The 16904-nt window shown below is 46.7% G+C and overlaps 1 protein-coding gene and 1 long non-coding RNA gene across 3 annotated transcripts in view; one reads left to right on the forward strand and one right to left on the reverse strand.

The window, feature by feature from the left end:
• Positions 1-999: 999 nt before the first annotated feature.
• On the reverse strand, positions 1000-12726 carry LOC141097198 (uncharacterized). The gene is made up of 2 exons (XR_012233881.1): positions 12413-12726; positions 1000-1473 (listed from the first exon to the last, which is right to left on the reverse strand). It is a non-coding gene; the product is annotated as an uncharacterized lncRNA (long non-coding RNA).
• An 80-nt stretch (positions 12727-12806) lies between these two features.
• Positions 12807-16904, forward strand: part of RASA1 (RAS p21 protein activator 1) — a 98637-nt gene continuing 94539 nt past the window's right edge. Inside the window, exon 1 of one of the 2 annotated variants that reach the window (XM_073584131.1) lies at positions 12807-13199. In XM_073584131.1, coding sequence (XP_073440232.1) covers positions 12964-13199 — 236 coding nt within the window. In that variant the 5' untranslated portion in view covers positions 12807-12963. The remainder of the gene's footprint in view (positions 13200-16904) is intronic. The other variant, XM_073584216.1, reaches the window with a different exon arrangement.

Genomic DNA, 16904 nt, shown 5'->3' on the forward strand with positions numbered 1-16904 from the left:
TTTATTACCGTGCCAACACAGACCACCCTCTGACACAGACTGCAGGGGGAGCCCAGAATCACACAGGATAGGATTAGATACATGGCTCAGCATCACACAGGATAGGATTAGATGGGCAGCACGGTGGCTCAGTGGATAGCATGGCAGCGCTGGAGTCCTGGGTTCGAATCCCACCAAGGACAACATCTGCAAGGAGTTTGTATGTTCTCCCCGTGTTTGCGTGGGTTTCCTCCAGGTTCTCCGGTTTCATCCCACACTCCAAAGACATACTGATAGGGAATTTAGATTGTGAGCCCATCGGGGACAGTGATGATAATGTGTGCAAACTGTAAAGCGCTGCGGAATATGTTATCGCTATATAAAAAGATTATTATTATACACGGCTCAGCAGACAGTATCACACAGGATAGGATTAGATACACGGCTCAGCAGACAGTATCACACAGGATAGGACTAGATACACAGCTCAGCAGTCAGTATCACAGGACAGAATTACTGACGGCTGAGCCGTGTATCTAACACACAGGATAGGATTAGATACACAGCTCAGCAGACAGTATCACACAGGATAGGATTAGATACACAGCTCAGCAGTTCCACACAGGATAGGATTAGATACACAGCTCAGCAGACAGTATCACAGGACAGAATTAGATACACGGCTCAGCAGACAGTATCACAGGACAGAATTAGATACACGGCTCAGCAGTCAGTAACACACAGGATAGGATTAGATGTACAGGTCAGCAGACAGTATCACACAGGACAGAATTAGGTACACAGCTCAGCAGACGGTATCACACAGGATAGGATTAGATACACGGCTCAGCAGACAGTATCACACAGGATAGGACTAGATACACAGCTCAGCAGACAGTATCACAGGACAGAATTACTGACGGCTGAGCCGTGTATCTAACACACAGGATAGGATTAGATACACAGCTCAGCAGACAGTATCACACAGGATAGGATTAGATACACAGCTCAGCAGTTCCACACAGGATAGGATTAGATACACAGCTCAGCAGACAGTATCACAGGACAGAATTAGATACACGGCTCAGCAGACAGTATCACAGGACAGAATTAGATACACGGCTCAGCAGTCAGTAACACACAGGATAGGATTAGATATACAGGTCAGCAGACAGTATCACACAGGACAGAATTAGGTACACAGCTCAGCAGACGGTATCACACAGGATAGGATTAGATACACAGCTCAGCAACAGGATGTTCCAAAGGAGAAGACATTTTCTTTCTAAGAATTCCACTCATTCCATCTGATTTGCTTTTTGATTTTAAACGTCTACAGTTTCCACTTCGACTGGCAATTGCAATGTCCATTAACAAGGCTCAGGGACAGTCCTTGAAAGTAGTAGGGATCGATTTGCAATCTCCAAGCTTTTCTCATGGTCGTCAACTTTATGTGGCCTGTTCAAGAGTTGGAACTGCCAAAAATCTGTTCATCTTTGCACCGAAAGGAAAAAAACAAAAATGTTTATCAAAAGGCTCTTGAATGAGTTGAAAATAAAATACTATGAATACTTGGGTAATCGTTTAGTTAATTTGTGTTGCAAATCTGTAGTGTTGAATATATGATGTGAAATGTTTTAATATGCAATATAATCTTTATAATTTGTTATAACTAACCACAGTTAGTTGCTATGCCCAGGCAACGACGGGCTCTTCAGCTAGTTATTGTATAAAATAGAGATAATTCTTCAAAGGAAAGTGAACATATGTAAGCCGTTAAGAATCAGCTGGAATGTCTGTGTACAGGGGTAAAAACACTCAATCAGGCAAGTATAAGACTTCTATGAGCAGATTTAGGAAGTTGTATATCAGATTGTCATGTTTTCGTTTTTTCATTTACGGAGACGTCCGAGACTATTTGCTCTTATGTCTCCCATACTGTGCACAAACAAAGAGGAGATTCAGCCCCCTCGATTGTCTCTACCACACTCCGAAGTTGCAACACCATGGAATACATTATGTAACAGTGAGGCCTCATTGAGATGTCAGTTTTCCTGGTACGAGTGACATCCCTGTTTTCCATTGAGAACACTCGTGCCTATAATAATCTATGGGGCTGTTTATGTCTTATTGTTTTCATCGGACAGAGTGGCCAGTGCAAAATCACAAAGACATATTAAAATCGTCAATGTAACTATATGGGCTTGTGAAAAAAAATCAGACTGTACTCGGATACCGCTCGTGTCTATTTTTAATGGACTGATAGAAGAAGCTCCAGAAACATTTTTTGTCCTGATCAGAGAGAATATGATGAAACTTAGATCACATTCTGTTGAAAATCTGATGGAACACAACAGATGACACTGATCACTGATGAAACGTGGACTGTTTTTCTCGCACTTGGAAAAAACGGACATCTGAATGAGGCCCAATGAGCAGAACGCAGAACACTAACTGGAAACAGCAGCACGATCTCTCTGTCTGTGCCGGCTCCCTACTCTTCTCTCTATGGACTTCTATGAGCTCCCAAATGATATTGTATCATAATCTACTCCATAAAAAGGCTGTTTACAATTACTTTCATAAATGTTTCTGTTACTTCTGTTCTGCAGAATAGGACGCATACAAGAGATTTGTCCTATCCAGTGCAGTCTACTCATGGGCACTGGGTCTTGTTTTACATCAAAATTCTAAATCTCTCATTTTCAGCACAGCTGTATGATGCATTTATCAGAAGATCGTCCCCCTCTCATTCATTGGCAAGTTTGGCTCAGCTGTAGGGTGGGCACTACCCACTGTGATGTTTTCTGGCACCCAGAAACACTGCACCCCACTCTCCAGCGCAAAGTTCTACACCTGCTGAGAATGAAACAGCGGGGGGCTTCTGATCAGTCTGCTGGGTGACTGCCCATGGCCTTCCATCTTCTATACTGTGATCAACAGCTCCTTCATAAAACAATAAATGTAGACATTCCCTTCTTCTCACCCTCACATATCCCCCATGTTTATGAATGTGGCTTATATGGCAGCACTGTCCCCATGTCCTTATTTGCATCCATCCATATACTCACACACATCCATACATGCTCATAGTCACCCACACACTCAGGGCTAGTTCACACTACCGTATTTTCCGTCTGAGTGCTGTATATAAAAATACGAACATCACCGGGGTCACACACGCGAATGCAATGCGAGAAACTAGCGTGAGTCTTTTGCATCAATACTCGGCACCGGAGTGTATGGCTGCATATATTTCTATGCAACTGCACACTCCGGTCCCGAGTGCCGGTGGCAGTGTCGGGTATTGATGCAAGAGACTTGCACAAGTTTCTCGCATCACACTCGCAAGTGTGACCCCGGCCTATAGCTGAGATCTGCTACCACTTTTCAGTTTGTGGATTCCCATTCCCTTCATTGCTGTTGTACTGCAGTTCTCCAGTGCAGTAGAAACCGTTACCACTATGCAAGGAAAGACTGCGAGAGAGCTACGGCATTGAATTAGCACTGCGACCCTTTAATTCTCGGGATTGGTGAGGGTCCTAAAGTGCAGAGCCCTACCAATCATAAAGTAATGACATGGCCTTGTGTTCTGCCATCTATATGCCGTATATACTCGAGTATAAGCCAAGATTTTCAGCCCATTTTTTTAGGCTGAAAGTGCCCCCTCTCGGCTTATACTCGAGTCATTGTCCCAGGGGGTCAGCGGGGGAGTGGGAGAGTGGTTGTCAGATCATACTCACCCCCTCCTGGCGTTGTCTCTGCAGTCCCTGCTTCTCAGATGGTCTCCAGCGCCGCAGTTCTTCCTGTGTTCAACGGTCACGTGCACATATTCATTACTTTAACCCCTTCACTACCAAGGGTGGTTTGCACGTTAACTACCGGGCCAATTTTTACAATTCTGACCACTGTACCTTTATGAGGTCATAACTCTGGAACGCTTTCATGGATCCTGGTGATTCTGACATTGTTTTCTCGTGACATATTGTACTTCATGTTAGTGGTAAAATTGCATTCAAATAACTTGCGTTTATTTGTGAAAAAAACGGAAATTTGGCGAAAATTTTGAAAATTTCGCAATTTTCCAACTTTGAATTTTTATGCCCTTAAATCACAGCGATACGGCACACAAAAAACTTAATACATAACATTTCCCACATGTTTACTTTACATCAGCACAATTTTGCAACCAAAATTTTTTTTTGCTAGGAAGTTATAAGGGTTAAAAATTGACCAGCGATTTCTCATTTTTGCAACACCATTTTATTTTTAGGGACCACTTCACATTTGAAGCCACTTTGAGGGGTCTATATGATAGAAAATACCCAAAAGTGACACCATTCTAAAAACTGCACCCCTCAAGGTGCTTAAAACCACATTCAAGAAGTTTATTAACCCTTTAGGTGCGTCACAGGAATTTTTTGAATATTAAAAAAAAAATGAACATTTAACTTTTTTTCACAAAAAAAATACTTCAGGTTCAATTTTCTTTATTTTACCAAGGGTAACAGGAGAAATTGGACTGCAAAAGTTATTGTGCAATTTGTCCTGACTACGCTGATACCTGATATGTGGGGGGGAACCACTGTTTCGGCGCATGGCAGAGCTCAGAATGGAAGGAGCGCCGTTTGACTTTTTCAATGCAAAATTGGCTGGAATTCAGATCGGACGCCATGTCACGTTTGGCGAGCCCCTGATGTACCTAAACAGTGGAAACCCCCCCCAAGTGACCCCATTTTGGAAACTAGACCCCCCAAGGAACTTATCTAGATATGTGGTGAGAACTTTGAACCCACAAGGGCTTCACAGAAGTTTATAACGTACAGCGGTACAATTAAAAAATCATATTTTTTCCACAAAAATGATCTTTTCACCCACAATTTTTATTTTTCCAAGGGTAACAGGACCCTAAAAGTTATTGTGCAATTTGTCCTGAGTACGCTGATACCCCATATGTGGGTGTAAATGACTATTTGGGCGCATAGCAGAGCTCGGAAGGGAAGCAGCGCCATTTGACGTTTTTGGCTAGAATTGAGATCGGACACCATGTCGCGATTGGAAAACCCCTGATGTACCAAAACAGTGGAAACCCCCCACAAATGACACCATTTTGGAATCTAGACCCCCCAAGGAACTTATCTAGATGTGTGGTGAGAACTTTGAACCCCCCAGTGCTTCACAGAAGTTTATAACGTACAGCAGTACAATTAAAAAATCATATTTTTTCCACAAAAATGATCTTTTCACCCTCAATTCTTATTTTTCCAAAAGTAACAGGACCCTAAAAGATATTGTGCAATTTATCCTGAGTACGCTGATACCCCACATGTGGGTGTAAACCACTATTTGGGCGTATGGCAGAGCTCGGAAGGGAAGCAGCGCCATTTGACGTTTTTGGCTGGAATTGAGATCGGACACCATGTCGCATTAGGAAAGCCCCTGATGTACCAAAACAGTAGAAACCCCCCACAAATGACACCATTTTGGAAACTAGACCCCCCAAGGAACTTATCTAGATGTGTGGTGAGCACTTTGAACCCCCCAGTGCTTCACTGAAGTTTATAACGTCCGGGCATGAAAATAAAAAAATCGTATTTTTTCCACAAACATGATCTTTTAGTCCCCATTTTATTATTTTCCCAAGGGTAACAGGAGAAATTGGACCCCAAAAGTTGTTGTCCAATTTGTCCTGAGTACGCTGATACCTCATATGTGGGAGAAAACTACTGTATGGGCACACGTCGGGGCTCGGAAGGGAAGTAGTGACGTTTTGGAATGCAGACTTTGATGGAATGGTCTGCGGGTGTCATGTTGCGTTTGGAGAGCCCCTGATGTACCTAAACAGTGGAAACCCCCCACAAGTGACCCCATTTTGGAAACTAGACCCCCTAATGAACTTATCTAGATGTGTGGTGAGCACTTTGACCCCCCCAGTGCTTCACAGAAGTTTATAACGACCGGGCGTGAAAATAAAAATATCGTATTTTTTTCCACAAACATGATCTTTTAGTCCCCATTTTTTTATTTTCCCAAGGGTAACAGGAGAAATTGGACCCCAAAAGTTGTTGTCCAATTTGTCCTGAGTACGCTGATACCTCATATGTGGGAGAAAACTACTGTATGGGCACACGTCGGGGCTCGGAAGGGAAGTAGTGACGTTTTGGAATGCAGACTTTGATGGAATGGTCTGCGGGTGTCATGTTGCGTTTGGAGAGCCCCTGATGTACCTAAACAGTGGAAACCCCCCACAAGTGACCCCATTTTGGAAACTAGACCCCCTAATGAACTTATCTAGATGTGTGGTGAGCACTTTGAACCCCCCAGTGCTTCACAGAAGTTTATAACGACCGGGCGTGAAAATAAAAATATCGTATTTTTTCAACAAACATCATCTTTTAGTCCCCATTTTTTTTATTTTCCCAAGGGTAACAGGAGAAATTGGACCCCAAAAGTTGTTGTCCAATTTGTCCTGAGTACGCTGATATCTCATATGTGGGAGAAAACTACTGTATGGGCACACATCGGGGCTCGGAAGGGAAGTAGTGACGTTTTGGAATGCAGACTTTGATGGATTGGTATGCGGGTGTCATGTGCGTTTGGAGAGCCCCTGATGTACCTAAACTATTGAAACTCCCCACAAGTGACCCCATTTTGGAAACTAGACCCCCCACGGAGCTTATCTAGATGTGTGGAGAGCACTTTGAACCCCCAAGTGCTTCACAGAAGTTTATAACGCCTGGGCGTGAAAATAAAAAAAACATTTTTTTCCGCAAAATTATATTTTTGCCCCCAATTTTTTATTTTCCTAAGGGTAACAGGAGAAATTGGACCCCAAAAGTTGTTTTGTAATTTGTCCTGAGTAGGCTGATACCCTACATGTGGGGGTAAAACACTGTTTGGGCACATGGCAGAGCTTGGAAGGGAAGGAGCACCATTTGACTTTTTCAACGCAGAATTGGCTGGAATTGAGATCAGACGCCATGTTGCCTTTGGAGAGCACCTGATGTGCCCAAACAGTGGAAACCCCCAATTATAACTCCAACCCTAACCTCAACACACCCCTAACCCTAATCTGAGCCCTAGCCCTAACCCTATCCCTAACCCTAGCCCTAACCCTAGCCCTAACCCTAGCCCTAACCCTAGCCTTAACCCTAGCCCTAACACTAGCCCTAACCCTAACCCTAGCCCTAACCCTACCCTAACCCTAACCCTAGCGGGAAAATGGAAATAAATACATTTTCTTTTAGTTTTATTATTTTTCCCTAACTAAAGGGGTGATAACGGGGGGTTTGATTTACGATTTATGGCGGTTTTTATGTTTGGCGGAGGTCGCACGCTAAAAGACGCTTTTTATTGTAAAAATAGTTCTTGCATCACCACATATTGTGAGCTATAATTTTTCCATATTTTGACCCACCGAGTCATGTGAGGTCTTATTTTTTGCGGGACGAGTTGTCGTTTTTATTGGTACCATTTTCGGGCACGTGACATTTTTTGATCGCTTTTTATTCCGATTTTTGGGATGCAGAATGAACAAAAACCAGCTTTTCATGAATTTCTTTTGGGGGGTGCGTTTACACCGTTCCGCGTGCGGTAAAATTGATAAAGCGTTTTTATTCTTTGGGTCAGTACGGTTACAGCGATACCTCATTTAGGTAGTTTTTTTTATGTTTTGTCGGTTTTTTGCAATGAAAACAATTTTATATAAAAAATAATTATTTTTGTATCGCTTTATTCTGCAAGCTATAACTTTTTTATTTTTTTGCGGATGATGCTGTGTGGTGGCTCGTTTTTTGCGGGACAAGATGACGTTTTCAGCGGTACCATGGATATTTATATGCGTCTTTTTGATCGCGCGTTATTGCACTTTTTGTTCGGTGGTATGATAATAAATCATTATTTTTTGCTTCGTTTTTTATTTTTATTTTTTAAGGGGTTCGCTAAAGGGGTTAACTAATGGGACAGTTTTATAGGGCAGGTCGTTACGGACGCGGCGATACCAAATATGTGTACTTTTATTGTTTTGTTTTTTTTTATTTTCAAAAAATGGATTTATTGGGGAATATTTTTTTTTTTTTTAACCAATTTATTTAGCGATTTTTTTTAAATTATTTTTAACACTTTTTTTTTTTTTTTTTTTACACTTTATTACCTTGTCCCAGGTGGGACATCACTGTCCTGTGACAGATCGCTGATCTGTCACATCACAGATCACTGTGACAGATCAGCGATCTGTCACAGGCACTGCTGCAGACTTCCTCATGCCTGCGCTTTGCAGGCACTGAGGAAGCCAGCTTCCTCAGGCCCCCGTCGCCATCTTGGATTCGGGGGCCTGGAGGAAGGGAGTCCCCCGCAGCAGCGCTGCACATTGCGCTGCCGTGGGGGGCTCAGGGAAGCACGGAGGGAGCCCCCTCCCTGCCGATGCTTCCCTTTAACCCCCGGTACACCGCGATCGCGTTTGATCGCGGTGTGCAAGGGGTTAACGTGTCGGGGGCGGTCCGTGACCGCCCCTGACACATTGTGCCGGGTGTCAGCTATGATAATTAGCTGACACTCGGCCGCGATCAGCGGCGCTCACCACGTGGGCGCCGCTGATCGCGATGACGTAATATTCCGTCCATGGTAATTAGGTCCATGGTCACATGGACGGAATATTACGTCAATTGTAGGTAAGGGGTTAATGAGCGATACTACGTGACCGTAGGTGAACACTGGAAGGAGCTGCCGGCGCCAGAGACCATCGGAGAAGCAGGGACTGCAGAGACCGCGCCAGGAGGGGGTGAGTATGACGGGGAGGAAGGGGGGAGCCATGCAATATTCACCTGTCCACGTTCCATCGCCGCGTGACGCTCTGTCTTCCACGTCATCTGGCTGTGACATTCAGGTCAGAGGGAGCGATGACGTGGTTAGTGTGCGCCCTCTGCCTGAACAGTCAATGCAGAGACCTGAAGACACAGCAGCGTGTGGCGTTGGAACAGGGACAGGTGAATATCGCAGGCGCCGGGACCCTAAGGCAGCGGCGACACCAGCACCTGGCCCCCATAGCGCGCCGGTGTCCCCGCCTGCTCAGGACACCGGCACCTAGCCCCCAGTGACGAGAGTTGAGTATGTAATTTTTTTTTTTTTTAATCGACACAGCAGCAGCATATGGGGCATATATATCTATGGAGCATGTTATGGGGCCATCAACCTTTATGGAGCAGCATATGGGGCTATCAACCATTATGGAAAAAAAAAAAAAAGGGAAAATGATCTCCAGCCTGAAGATTTGGGTAAAATTCCAATTTATTGAATCACATAATTAAAAAAAAAAAAACTACAGAATTCAAGGAATAACATCTCATAGATGGGGTCCCAGGTACAAGCAGCAACCAACGCGTTTGGACCCGTAAGGGTCTTAATCACTGCCTTAATCACACGAAAACCATAGCTCCCAACCATCCTGGATTCAGCGGAACTGTCCTGGCACGTCAAGGTTTTGTCCCAGGGTTCTAATACTCACCTCTCTCCGACCTTCGCTCCGTAGCTCCTCCTCGGGGGCGGAGTCGCATAACTCTGCTGAGTGCATAAATTAAATTATTATATTCACTTGCTTGTGATTCCCCAAGATGCAAACCAACAATTGTCATGTTTGCAGGCAGCAGTTCATGCAATAAGCAGCTCATGCAATAAGCTACAGCCACAATGATGTAGATAACAGAATTTGGTAATCTTGACATGTATTGCAGATAGTGAACCCAGAAGCAGATTATATAACAGTTTATGTCTATGTATTCGTATTGCAGGAGCTAAAGATATTGAGACACACTGTATTTTTATGTCTCTGTTTTCTACAGGGAGAGAAAGGCTATGTGCACACGTCCAGAATTCCTGCGGAAATTTCCGCGGGAATTCCGCAACTCCCTGCTGCGGGAAATTAGCTTGCAAAATGCTAGCGATCTGCAGCAGCGCTTGGAAAACTGATTGACAGGTTGGTCACACTCTTCAAACATGCATTCCTATGTGTGTGAAATCGCCGCGATTCCGCAAAAAGAATGCGCATGCTGCGTATTTTTCCACGCTGCGATTCCGCTGCGGAAAAATACACAGCATTAGCACAGAATGTGCGGAATGCTATTGAGTTCAATGGGTTGCGGATTTTTAGCGTTTATGCGGCGAAAAAACGCAGCAAAAAAAGCTAAAAATCTGCAAAGTTTGCACATAGCCTAAAAGAAAGAATGTTGAGAATTGTATACAACTGATAACAGTGAGAGCAGGCGGTGGCTGATTGAAGTACTCATCAGCCGCTGCCTGCGCTATAAATAAAAACAAAAAATGATGTGGTGTTCCTCTGTATGTTTGATAACCAGTCAGACAAAACTTACAGCTGCAGGCTGCAATCCTCAGCTGTCAGCTTTAGCAAGGCTGGTTATGAAGAATAGAGGGGTCCCCATGCCATATTTTTAATGATTTAAATAAATATTTTTAAAAAAAGGCGTGTGGTCCCCCTATTTTTGACAACCAGCCAAGCTAAAGCAGATATTGGAAATCAGACAGGAGCCGCCCAGAAAAGCCACATCTATTAGATACGCCACTTCATGCTCTTTGCTCAGCTCTTCTTACTTGCCTTGTGGCAGTGGCAAGTGAAGTAATATTTGTGGGGTTGATGTTACCTTTGCATTAACTGGAGACATCAAGCCCATGGCTTAATGATGGAGAAGTGTCTATAAGACACCTATCCATTACAATCCTATAGTTGTATTGTAAATAAAGACACAGCCAGAATAAACTGCTTTGTTTGAAATAAAACAAACCGCAGGTCTCCTTTTTATTTAAAAATAACAAACACAGTTATACTCACCTACTGCCCATTCCATTGGCCATGGTTTCCTGTAATAAAACAAAAACAAGAAACAACCATAGCCCTCACCTATCCGTTGTTCTGTCCCCGCAGTAATCCAGGTTTGGGGATTAATAAAGTTCAACCTGAACAGTGCCAAGATGCGAACCTCCAGGCTGAGAATCAATGGTGACTGAGCTGCTGCGAACGCAGCATCAGTGACCGGTAGTGACATCATCGAGATTACGTACGGTCACTCAGGCTGCATTCCCAGCTGGTCTAAACTGCGGTGACCTCAGCACCATGAGAAAAAGCCAGTGATGAGGTCACTGCAGTTCAGCTCAGTGAGTTCACGGCAGATCACCGTGAGAAATTTCTCAGTGATCTGCCGTGAACTCACTGAACTGCGGTGAACCCTGGATGGTCGCTTCTTGTCATTGTCCAGGTTCAAAACTGTTTATGCCAAGATATGGATTACAGCGTGGTTTCTTATTTTTTTTAAAAAGGAAAATTGTGTTTTGTTTTATTTCAAACAAAGTACTTTATTCTAGCTATGCGTTTACAATACAACTATAAGATTAGTATTAGTAATGGATAGGTGCCTTATATATGAAATGTGTGCAAACTGTATAGCGCTGCGGAATATGTTAGCTCTATATAAAAATAAAGATTATTATTATTATATACGCCTCTCCATTACTAAGCCATGGGCTTGATGTCACCTGAAAATACCAAGGTGACATCAACCCCACAAATATGAACCCCACTTGCCACCGCTACAGGGCAAGTGGGAATAGCTGGGCAAAGCGCCAGAATGGGTGCATTTAATCCATGGCCCCTTACCAGCCTGAGAATACCAGCCAGAGAATACCAGCCCCCAGCTGTCTGCTTTAACTTGGCTGGTTAACAAAAATGTGGGGACCCCATGTTGCTTTTTAAAATTATTTGTTTAAATAATTAAAAATACAGCATGGGGACCCCTCTATACTTGATAACTAGCCTTGCTAACGCTGACAGTTGCAGCCTGCATCTGTCAGTTTTGTCTGGCTGGTTATCAAAAATACATGGGAACCCAATGTCGTTTTTTTTATTTATAGCGCAGGCGGCGGCTGATGAATACTCCCATCATCAACCGCTGCTTGCTCTCACTGTTATTAGCGGAAGCAGGATGATGGGAGTAGTAGTTCCATCAGCCGCCGCCTGCCTTTGCTGTTATCAGTTGATTTCACCTCTAAACATTCTCCCCTGTTAGCGCTGATTGCAGAGGGAGCAGGGAGAATGACGAGAGATGGCATTGGGAACAGCACCAACAGTACCGCTTCTTCCCAGGCAGTGTCGGACTGGGATGTCAAGGGCCCACCAGTAACAATGACCACTTTTTGGATGCATACAAATATTACACGACCCTTACTCACACATTTACCTGTAGCTCTATATAATAATAAGCTAGGTAACTTATGAATGATAAGATGCTGCTTTTTTCTGAACATTGTAAATCATGTGAATTTTGCCAAGTACTACCCATTTAGGGGAGAACTTGCAATCTTGGGACTTTTTTATTTTTACAGAAATCCATATATTCCCATAATGATTTCTGGAATGAGCTTTCATTACCATTGTGCACTTCTTGCGTTCTTCTATGTTGTTCCGTCTATGGCTGGCTGCATAATGAGTAAACGGAGACTAGATCAGTGAGCTCTGCACGGTCTGGAGGGCGAGTGTGGAATTGGCGTCTTTTCCCGAGTTCTCATAACGTGCTGACCAGAGGCAGGACCTGGACCAGGAGCTGTGCGGACCAGCCGCACACAGCACCACACTACCGGGTACTGCGCCTGGATGTCATTGTTATCTCGCTTTAAATAAAGTTATTGTTGAAGAAAAAAATCCCTGGTTGTGTGCCACAGCGCGCGGCGGACTTGTGGGGAGCGTCCCTGCGCCGGGTGACGTACGGCTGGGGGCGGAGCTACAGAGGCGCCCCCTCCTCCATGGTCAGTGTGGTGTGTGGCGCCCCCTCTGTCGCCGAGCCGACGGTCGGACAGTGACAGGGAGGCGCCGGTGCGCAGACGCAGGGTGTGCGGCCACCGGCTGACAGGCCGCGGCTCCTTCCCGGACAGCGGCACACACCCGCTCCCGTCCCCCGCCGGCTGCTAACACTGGTGCTCGGGATGTCAGCCACTTACGGCTCGCTGGGGCTGGTGACAGCAGGCGGGGAAGCGGCGACGCTGCCCACAAGTGCCCCGCTGCTGTCACAGCCCCAGGAGAGCTTCCCCCCGCTGCCGCCGCTGCCATTAGCCTTCGAGGGCCTGGGGCTGGGCCCTGTGGAAGAAGCGGACTCGCTGGACGGCCCGGAGTATGAGGAGGAGGAGGTGGAGATTCCCCTGAGTGCGCCCCCTACCAACCAGTGAGTAAAGTACCCGCCATAGTGGCAGCCTGCGGGCAGTGGTGCCAGGGCTGTGTGTCTGCTCCAGGCACACCCTCCTCCACACCCTGCCTGTCCTCCCACACTGCACCAATCCAGCCTGTGCATTCCTGAGTGTGTGGAGGGAATGCTGGGGCTTGTGGTCCTCCACAGCTGCAGATCAGCTACAGTGCCATCGTCCGCGGGCACGCTGTGTGTGTGTGACGGGGGGCATCGTCCGCGGGCACGCTGTGTGTGTGTGACGGGGGGCATCGTCCGCGGGCACGCTGTGTGTGTGTGACGGGGGGCATCGTCCTCGGGCACGCTGTGTGTGTGTGACGGGGGGCATCGTCCTCGGACACGCTGTGTGTGTGTGACGGGGGGCATCGTCCTCGGGCACGCTGTGTGTGTGTGACGGGGGGCATCGTCCTCGGGCACGCTGTGTGTGTGTGACGGGGGGCATCGTCCTCGGGCACGCTGTGTGTGTGTGACGGGGGGCATCGTCTGCGGGCACGCTGTGTGTGTGACGGAGGGTATCGTCTGCGGGCACGCTGTGTGTGTGACGGAGGGCTCTGTCTGCTGGCACGCTGTGTGTGTGTGACGGAGGGCATCGTCTGCTGGCACGCTGTGTGTGTGTGACGGAGGGCATCGTCTGCTGGCACGCTGTGTGTGTGTGACGGAGGGCATCGTCTGCTGGCACGCTGTGTGTGTGTGACGGAGGGCATCGTCTGCTGGCACGCTGTGTGTGTGTGTGACGGAGGGCATCGTCTGCGGGCACGCTGTGTGTGTGTGACGGAGGGCATCGTCTGCGGGCACGCTGTGTGTGTGTGACGGAGGGTATCGTCTGCGGGCACGCTGTGTGTGTGTGACGGAGGGTATCGTCTGCGGGCACGCTGTGTGTGTGTGACGGAGGGCACCGTCTGCTGGCACGCTGTGTGTGTGTGACGGAGGGCATCGTCTGCGGGCACCAGGGCTGTGGAGTCGGTAAGCCAAACCTGCGACTCCGACTCCTCAATTTCCCTTACACCGACTCCAACTCCGACTCCACAACTCCGACTCCGACTCCCACACACATTGCTTATATTTAAGTGAAAAATTTATTGTAGTACAATGTGAACCTCAGACATTTAATCATTTTTATGATCCAATAATCAAGATATTTAGATAGAACAGAATATACCGTATATTGGTGTACTACCCGGTTTTCATTCTTTTTGGTACAGCTACGATATGGATAGACAGATATGGATAAATGGATAGATAGAGCAGATTTCTAATCTGCTTTTGCTATTGAAAACATTATCTATGAGCTCAAAAACCTTTCAGGTGATGCAGTTTTTTAAAAAGCTGATCTGCTTTTGCAGCTGAAAAACGTATCCTCAAAAAACACAGGAAAAACGCTGTGTGTGAATGTAGCCTTAGATTAGGAATATAACAGCCATTTATAGGACATTTCATAACTTTCCCAAACTCCTATGAAAAAATATTCAGCACATCCTGCATTGAATTACTGTACCCAATTTATTATATATTTTAGGAGTCGGTCCATTTTATACCGACTCCGACTCCACGACTCCAACTCCGACTCCACAGCCCTGGCGGGCACGCTGTGTGTGTGTGACGGAGGATATCGTCTGCGGGCACGCTGTGTGTGTGTGACGGTGGGCATCGTCTGTGGGCACGCTGTGTGTGTGTGACGGAGGGCATCGTCTGCTGGCACACTGTGTGTGTGACGGAGGGCATCGTCTGCTGGCACGCTGTGTGTGTGACGGAGGGCATCGTCTGCTGGCACGCTGTGTGTGTGACGGAGGGCATCGTCTGCTGGCACGCTGTGTGTGTGACGGAGGGCATCGTCTGCTGGCACGCTGTGTGTGTGACGGAGGGCATCGTCTGCTGGCACGCTGTGTGTGTGACGGAGGGCATCGTCTGCTGGCACGCTGTGTGTGTGACGGAGGGCATCGTCTGCTGGCACGCTGTGTGTGTGACGGAGGGCATCGTCTGCTGGCACGCTGTGTGTGTGACGGAGGGCATCGTCTGCTGGCACGCTGTGTGTGTGACGGAGGGCATCGTCTGCTGGCACGCTGTGTGTGTGACGGAGGGCATCGTCTGCTGGCACGCTGTGTGTGTGTGTGACGGAAGGCATCGTCTGCTGGCACGCTGTGTGTGTGTGTGACGGAGGGCATCGTCTGCTGGCACGCTGTGTGTGTGTGTGACGGAGGGCATCGTCTGCTGGCACGCTGTGTGTGTGACGGAGGGCATCGTCTGCTGGCACGCTGTGTGTGTGTGTGTGACGGAGGGCATCGTCTGCTGGCACGCTGTGTGTGTGTGTGTGACGGAGGGCATCGTCTGCTGGCACGCTGTGTGTGTGTGACGGAGGGCATCGTCTGCGGGCACGCTGCATATCATCAGATGGTGTAAATACGATATGTAACGAGATGTCGCTTTCACTGCCATGCTAGTGCTGTGTGGGGGGGTGTTGCTGTACATGGCTGCACTATATGGCGGTGATACAGAGGTCCTTGACCTCACATTTAGTCATTCTCTATCCAGAGGATGTTTAGTGATTTAGTGATCTCTCGGCCACTGACGTAACTATTCCTTAGTTAATGGAACCTGCTGCAGGTCATCGCGCATCCCGTCCATCATCTATGGAGCGTAAGCAGCTTTTTTTATTTTTTTTTCTAACCAATCGGTAAAGAAGCTGCACCATCGTAGATGTTTTTTTTTTTTGATCAGGATGCTCGTCCAGACATGTCTATCCAGAGATGTGCGATCAGAGGGGATCTGATTGGTGTGATCAGAGGGGATCTGATTGGTGTGATCAGAGGGGATCTGATTGATGTGATCAGAGGGGATCTGATTGAATACTGGAACAAAGCCCCCACCTTTATCCAATTAAGGACCGCTTTAGAGATTCTCATTAAATAATTGTCTGACGTTTTATTTTTTAACTGTCTGTGTGTAGAAAATGTTTGTAATAGTAAAATTGCTGTTCCTTTCCACTACAGCGGTCCCCGTCTGTCCTGCAGTGATTTTTCATGTCCATCATTACCATGACCTCAGCAATCACTGCTCTGCTAGAAAGTGATGCGGTGATAACGTGACGTCATCTCTGCAGGTTCTCCTGGGACCGCTGGAGCAGGGGAGGGGATCGAAAAGGGGAGTAATGAGTCTGATTTAAAAAATTTCTCGCTCTTTGTAGATTTTTCAAAACTCCGCACAACCCGGAGAGCCCCATACAGTAGTGACCGTCTGACTTCATAGTTCTCTATGCCGGCTGTGTCGTATTTGAGGATTGTACACTTTTCTATTGCTTCTCTCACTCTCTCTAGCCACTGTGCAGAGTTAGGCTATTTGCACACGCTGTGGATTTGTATCTGTAAAACCGCAGGTAAAATGACCTGCGGATTGGCCTGCGGTTTCCCCCTGCGGTTTATCACCTCTACAGTGGAGGCGATGGTAAACCGCAGCAGAATCCGCAGAAAAGAAGTGACAAGTCATTTCTTTCTGCGGATTCAAAACCGCAGCTTTTCCGCAGTTAAAAATCCGCAGCGTGTGCACAGCAGCTTGTAAATCCCATAGATTTACATGCTACTGTACACTGTCTGCAGGACTCCTGCAGATCCGCAGCGGCCAAAACCGCAGCGGATCCGCAGCAAAAGCCGCAGCGTGTGCACATAGCCTTATAGCGAGCCACCTGTCAATCTG

The sequence above is a fragment of the Dendrobates tinctorius genome, unplaced genomic scaffold (assembly GCF_039654945.1).
Source record: "Dendrobates tinctorius isolate UK_male_01 unplaced genomic scaffold, ASM3965494v1 ptg000003l, whole genome shotgun sequence".
NCBI lineage: Eukaryota > Metazoa > Chordata > Amphibia > Anura > Dendrobatidae > Dendrobates > Dendrobates tinctorius.